The 6,956-nt window shown below is 39.5% G+C and overlaps 1 protein-coding gene across 1 annotated transcript; it reads left to right on the top strand.

The window, feature by feature from the left end:
• The first annotated feature begins 3,310 nt into the window (after positions 1 to 3,310).
• LOC145502379 (beta-lactamase-like protein 1) lies at positions 3,311 to 6,933 on the top strand. Its single transcript, XM_081481698.1, has one exon. It carries the CDS (start codon positions 4,455 to 4,457, stop codon positions 6,213 to 6,215), a length of 1,761 nt encoding a protein of 586 aa, XP_081337824.1. The 5' UTR covers positions 3,311 to 4,454; the 3' UTR covers positions 6,216 to 6,933.
• The last annotated feature ends 23 nt before the right edge of the window (positions 6,934 to 6,956 follow it).

Below are 6,956 nucleotides of genomic sequence, written 5' to 3'. Positions count from 1 at the left end.
GCAGAGCATAACGACGTAGTACTTAGCGATCGCTATTTGTATGTGTGTTTATTTTATTTTTTAAGTATAGAAAAAATTTGAATAAACATGCCCAGATATTGAAAATATTGCAGCTATATTTTGTTGTTATTTGCATCCGTTCTACTAAGGTAACAGAGAGGAAACGGAACTAAGATAAAGTCACGGAACCCTTTTAGCTTTTAAGCAAATTTTCGATGTGTCAGGGGGGCGTTAATGCCCAGTTTCTAGGAATGCCAAATGCATTTGCAAAATAAATTGAGCACGTTTCTCTTGCGAAATCGCCTTACAAAACTAAGAGGCTTAGTTCTAAATAATAATAATAAAAAATGTTTCGAATGTTAATTTGGGGTCATGAAAATATCTGGACTATTGAAGACCATTCCGCACAAAAAGAAGCCGGTAAAAAAAAAAAAAAAAAAAAAAAAAAAAAAAAAAAAAAAAAACCTGCAGAGAAGTTGCCCGGAGTCCTTAATTTTTAGTTTCTGCGAAATCTTTTTAAAGTTTTAATTTAGCACATTGCTCTTGCGAAATCAACTTATAAAAATGAAAAATAAGCGGATTACTTACGAAAAAGGAAAAATTACGTTTGGAATGCTATTTTTGGGCCATAGAAAAATCTAGACTCTTCTGTACTGATTTATTGCGTTTGCTTTTTACTGGAAGTGGGAAGACCATTTACGGAAAGAAGAAAAAATAGTCTATTTTCGTTTGCCTGACTGCTGCAATTAATCCAATACACAGATTTAAAAAAGCCATAATTCAAACCACAAGGATATTAATCCCAATATTTGACTAAAATTAAGGCCGTTTACGACATCCATGATCAAAATTGATATAAAGTCGTCAAAGTACGTCAATATCAGTCTAATTATGCGATATGTTCATTGAGTTTTGTACTGAAACTGTGTGGAATACTCGGAATAAGGAATGCGGAGTTAACTTGTAATACTAAAGCAATACAGTAAACAAGTGCCTTGTTGGTGAACAGAGCAGAAGATCACACGACCTTTTATGACATGAATCGCTTCGGGAAATGCAAAGGCGCTCAAAATAAACTCTAATTGCATGTTGGTCTATCGCTTGAATAGGCATTTGATTGTCTTTCAGTTATAGTCAAAGGACTCGACAAGAAGATGTCAAGAACAATCAACTGGTTTGTCATGTTTTTCTTTTCAATTTTATATATATATATGGCAAATTCAAATTACGGCTGTGCGCATTGCCTTGTTTTCACTGTCAGCTAATGACCAACAGCAATCGCTAAGGCATGGTTAGTAGACTATGGCTAAGGCGAATCTGGCTTTCTTGTGATTTAATTATATATAGGTCCGTTGGAATAAAATCACTCTTGATATTTTACTGTCAAGAACATATTAGAAGAAAGCTGAAAGTTGACAACGTAACGTGTTGTTAAGGCATCGTCCACACTACACTCCGGAGAAATTTGAAAACGCAGCTCTACCTCTACGGTTAGGCCTGCCGTCCATACTAATCCGTCACGAAAACGGAGCTTTTCGAAAACGAAGGCGTCACGATAATCATGTGATTGCCCTCAAACACAAATCCACAATGACTGGTGATTGTTATGCAGTTAAGTTCCTCCGGCGTAATGTGAATGGGGCCCGTAAAAAATAAACCCAATTTGAATTCACTAATAGCATCGTGACAATGGAATCTCTCACACCGACAGCTGTCACGTTTTTTTTTTTTACAAGTGTTAAATTAGCACGAATATGGGGCAATAGTTTACTAATAATAGTAGATGACTGGTTAGCAGTTATTTTGAATAATCACATGAAACACAACAAAGAGAAAACGACCAGAAGCTATTTTGTATTCAAAATGGAAAAGATGTTTTGTCTAGGAGCCACGAAGTATGACAAGGCAAGAAACCACGCTTTATCTACTGACCAATAATTGTTTAAAGGAGCCCAGTCACGGTATTTTGAGTTATTTTGGCCACATACAAAACTACCTTTAAATGGTAGGAAACCTGAAAATAACAGTTTAATAAGATAGAAAAACACCGAAGGGATAATGATAAACCATAACGGAACAAGTATGGCTGAGGATGGAGAAGATTAACACGGATTGTAAACGACGAATTTGAAAAATTGAGGTTTGAGGCTAAACTTGTCAATATGGGCAAACCGTGACTGAGCTCCTTTAAAGTTCCTTCAGGTCAGAAGAATATTAGAAACGATTTTATTCCGCTAAGGGCGTCGCCGCGTACCAGATCAAACTAGAGGTCGAAGCCACAAAGACGACCTACGTGAGCCTAAGAACACCGACGATGAAATATTAGGGGTGGATTCGGTCGCGAGCCACCCTCCTTTTTGAGAAGCAAAACGTAAAAGAATTGAAAAAGGTTGTGTGTTATTTCTTGTTAAGCTAAGATGGCCAAAGAAAAAGAGTATTATAGTAAAATAATAAATCTTATTTATATTAAAATGGTCATGCACTTAGCTATACAAGCACTAAGCTTAGCAGTTTACAGGCATGCTACTGAAACAAAGGAAACAAATATTTCAAATAAAGGCGTAACATCGTTAAAAATCCCAACTGGCAGGAGGCAGACCAGTTGGCTATTTACAAAGCGGGACCTAGAATTTGAACTCGGGACTATCGAGAAACAAATCCCGCTAGTGGCAGGGTAGAGGCCTTGAACCCGGGACGTCCGGATTACAACAGCGTCCTAAACCACTCGGCCACGCTGCCTCCTAAATATAAAGGCAGTGGTAAGGTTGTGAATATTATGCGCGATAAGGTTGTGAATATTATGGAAGAAATAACGGTACCTCAATGTAATTCCTACTTTGTGGCATTGCTAGTATTCAAGTCGGTAACAGTTTTCAATTAGGTTCCAGTTCTTAAATTGCAACATTTTGGAAACATACCCTAAAGGTATGGAACCGAAAATAAGGAAACTATCAATTCTGTGCATGCCTACGTGCTTATGTTTGTGTAGTCAGCGTTGTCTTTGCCGTTATGCTTATGCTTGTGCTTATGTCGCAGGCGTAAAATCTTGCTGCATTAAAAGGGGCTTCACATTTACTGGTTTTAAGCTCATAAACGTACAACTAAGAAAATAATTATTCGAGGCACACAGGTCATCGTATGTCTTATATGGAACCTCCTTATCATGACAAATACCCGAAGTACGCACACAAAAAAAGCTGAGGCGTATTTAACATGTGTCCAAGAGTTGCTCCGTACGTCGGATTTTAATAACTGTTGTACTCTAAAACACTAAGCAGCTTCTTTCACGGTATTCGGTACGGTGTATGACATTTGCAGACTGCAGATTAAACTGCAGACTGAAGACTACAGTTAGGCGTAAATAGCGCTGCGGTTAGCATGAATATAACACAGGTTAACCCGCTCAGCTTAGTCTGTTTACGGTTTGCTATCGATAATGAAATGGGAATGCAATATTAGTGAAATTTACTGCAGGCTGTAGTCTGCAAATGTCATACACCGCATGGTATTTGACGAAACATTATATGATTATATAAAAGCATATTGTTCCACACTCAACTTGGTCCATGAGAGTGAGGACATCGACGAAAATTGCAAGGAATGAATAAAAATTAAGAGGAGAGCTTATATCCGTGGGGTGGGCTTTATTACCGTTCAAAAGGCTGAAAACCGCATCCCGCAGGTTCGGAGAATACCGCGATACCGTATTTCGAGATTAAAATTACCGAAATACCGTAAGAAAAACTGTCCAATACCGCAACCCCAATATCCCCCTTCTTAGGCAGACAAGAGACACGTATTAAGATCGGAGGACGATTTTGGCTCGCATTCTAACGGAATTCTTGGCGCTCGCATTTCAATGCGAATGGAAAAAAGTATCCTATCTTCGTTAAAAATAGCTTGATTCGAGACCCTCAAGGGATGTTAACTCAAAGAAACACTACTTTGCAGCTGCTTTGAGTGAACAATGATGCACATGGAAAGCAGCAGTCTTCGAAGTGAATGGATGTTGATTTGCAGATCATAAAGCATGGAATCGTACCTTGAACGTCTTAGACAAAACATTCTCTTAATTTTCGTTCCTCTCGGATCCCTCAAGATAAACATTGACCTGGTCAAGAGATTTATAGAAAATATATGAAGTGCCGTCGGCATGCAAGGACCAAATTACCAAGATTCTTTCGACGAATCGAACGAAGCTGGACAACTGTGCTGGTTTTTGTTTTCTACTAACACGTACCGTCAACCATCTCGTTTTATGTACAAAAATTTTTCTAAAAAACGACACGTTCACCTTTCGTTGGACATTGATGCGATGGAAACAAAGAGCGAAAATAGACGATAACGTCAAGAGAGCAATTTTTGAGATTTTATCTTACATGACTGTTATTCCGAAGAAGTATTTTTGAGTGCCCCCTTGCGTGTAAGCTGTTTATAACGTGTCACTTAACAAAATGAGTAGAGATACCTCAACAACACCTGATAATTCATCACAGAAAATTGAGAACGTAATGAATGATTTCGTTCCAATGAGCCCAACTGGACGTGCCAGACAGCACGCTCGATGGTGGATGTTGCTAGCGATTGCTGCTTGTATAGTGGCGGTAGTAACGACGTCTTTGTTAATATGGTACGCGGCGAACATGGCAGTAAACAAGAACTGTGCAAACAAGACTTGTCCCCTCAAATGCGACGACAAACCAACTGAAAAGACGCTGCCTTGCCCGAGAATGCCAACTGTACGTCCACTGTCGAGTCCCTTACCTGCTGAATTGGAAGACGTCTTCAATCATTTAAACTCCATCTTGACGGAAATGGTTGACAAGAACACGTCTTTGCCTGCAATTTCGGCCAACATCTTTTATCGAGATTCTGTCCTCTGGAGTGCTCATCGTGGCACTAAATTGCTCCCGATTCAAGATCGTACTGAACCAGATGGGAATACAGTGTACCGGATTGGAAGCATTACAAAGATTTTTACCGTGCTTTTGCTCTACAAACTTTACGAGGGCGGGATGGTAGGATCAATCGATGATCCTTTGAGTAAGTACATTCCTGAGTTTAGCATAAAAAACTCTTTTACCACTGACAATATAACACTGAGAGAGATTGCGAGTCAAATGTCCGGTTTGCCCAGAGAAGCTCCATGTATTTACCACTGCAAAGGAACCAATTCCATAGAACAGTTGGAACTTCTTAGAAACAGAAGCCTTATATTACCCTCATGGCAAATGCCGTCTTACAGCAACCTGGGATACGCATTGCTGGGACGATTACTCACAGAAAGAGTGCTTAACACAACGTTTGAGACCTGGATTCAAGAAGAGATTCTAGGTCCGCTTGAGATGAAGAACACTGGATTTGAAATCACTTCAGAGATTGAAAGGAACACGGCCTTTCCTTACGGAAACAATAAACAACGGATGCCATTTTCGAACATAGGCTGGGCGAATCCAGCTGGAGGGATGCATTCCTCTATTAACGACTTGACCAAACTAGGAATGATGTTCACTCGGCCATCTAAACAAAGGGTCTTAAAAGTATCAACTGTGCGTGAAATGGCCTTACCCATCGACGTTGCACCGGATGGTCGCACTCTATGGGGATCACCATTCGAGATGGAGCGCTCTAATGGATTTCTTAGAAGACAAAAAGTAGGACACATCGACACTTACGACGCGTACTTTTCGTTCGTTCCTGAACTTGAGCTCGGAATAAACGTGCTCATCAGCGCGATGGGATTTGTGAAGTCCGATGTCAAGTATGCGACCACATTCGGTCAAAGAGCGTATGACAAACTGCTACCAGTGCTTAACAAGACACTGTTCAAAATGGACGAGTCTGCCGACTTCCCGATCAGCTCGAAAGCGTTTACCGGTTTATACCTCGTGAATCAGACGAACACAGTTACGTTGGCCAAGTCAAGCTATTATGCTACTATTAACAAGTCAAAAAGTGTCCTTCTCTTCAAAGGCCAGTCTAAACAAGCCTTCCCCTTTGCCATAAGGTACATTGGAGATTTATTGACTTTCCGAGCAGAGTATTTAGACACTGACATGTCCTGCTTTGCAGAAAGGTCCGGTGTATTTGCTGACCTGCATTTCAGTCAACCACACAAAGATGGTTTGTCTTACGGATTTACAGTTCCACAATGGTCTATTGCTGCAAGACGGATGAACAACAGTGTTACAGCTGGAGAGGCTGCCTCACAATAGCCAAGCGCAAGGTTGAAATTCATGCTGTGAAACATCTGCTCAACGAAACATTTCAAATTTATGTGTTCTCTGGTAGATTCAGCTGAGAAGTTGACTCACATTTGAAGCTAAATGAAAAAGACTTGGTAATGCTTGAAAATTTCGCCCCGCAAAAATGTAACTTATTAGGCTGAGTCATGAGGTTTGATTACTCTGCTCGCTAGGAAATGCAAGGCAAAATGCAAATTTTCGAGGAATTTGTAAGATATTTCAGACAGGAAAATTCCTCCAACATTAGCAGTGGTTGGGGCCATTTTTCTATTCACTTAAATGTTCAAGGAACTTTCGATCTCTCTTTACTATTTTACTAGATTTCTGGCTAATTGTAGCTAATGGTTAGTGAATAAATTTCACTCAGCAGATGGTATCTTGGCTGTTTATCAGTTGACAGCGCCCCTAATTTGACCCTCTCTGTTAATTACTTCGCGTATATTGTTTCTCAAGGAAATTCGTGTTGGAAACCGTAAAGCAGGTGAAGCCCTAGGCAATAGAGAAACGCAGATAATTCAGTTTTCTTCTTATTCAACAAACAAGAAACTTAAAAAACACAAGTTTTAATATGGTTATTGCATAGAGATATAAACTGGTCATGTGATGCTGATACAATAAAGAGTACATATATAATGTGATATTTGTAGTTACCACATGGAAACTAAAGCTTTAGGCAATGAAATAGATTTGAAACTACAAGAAGCTGCAGTT

Source organism: Orbicella franksi, chromosome 11, assembly GCF_964199315.1.
Source record: "Orbicella franksi chromosome 11, jaOrbFran1.1, whole genome shotgun sequence".
NCBI classification, from domain to species: domain Eukaryota; kingdom Metazoa; phylum Cnidaria; class Anthozoa; order Scleractinia; family Merulinidae; genus Orbicella; species Orbicella franksi.
This window is presented reverse-complemented; position numbering and strand designations above follow the sequence as displayed.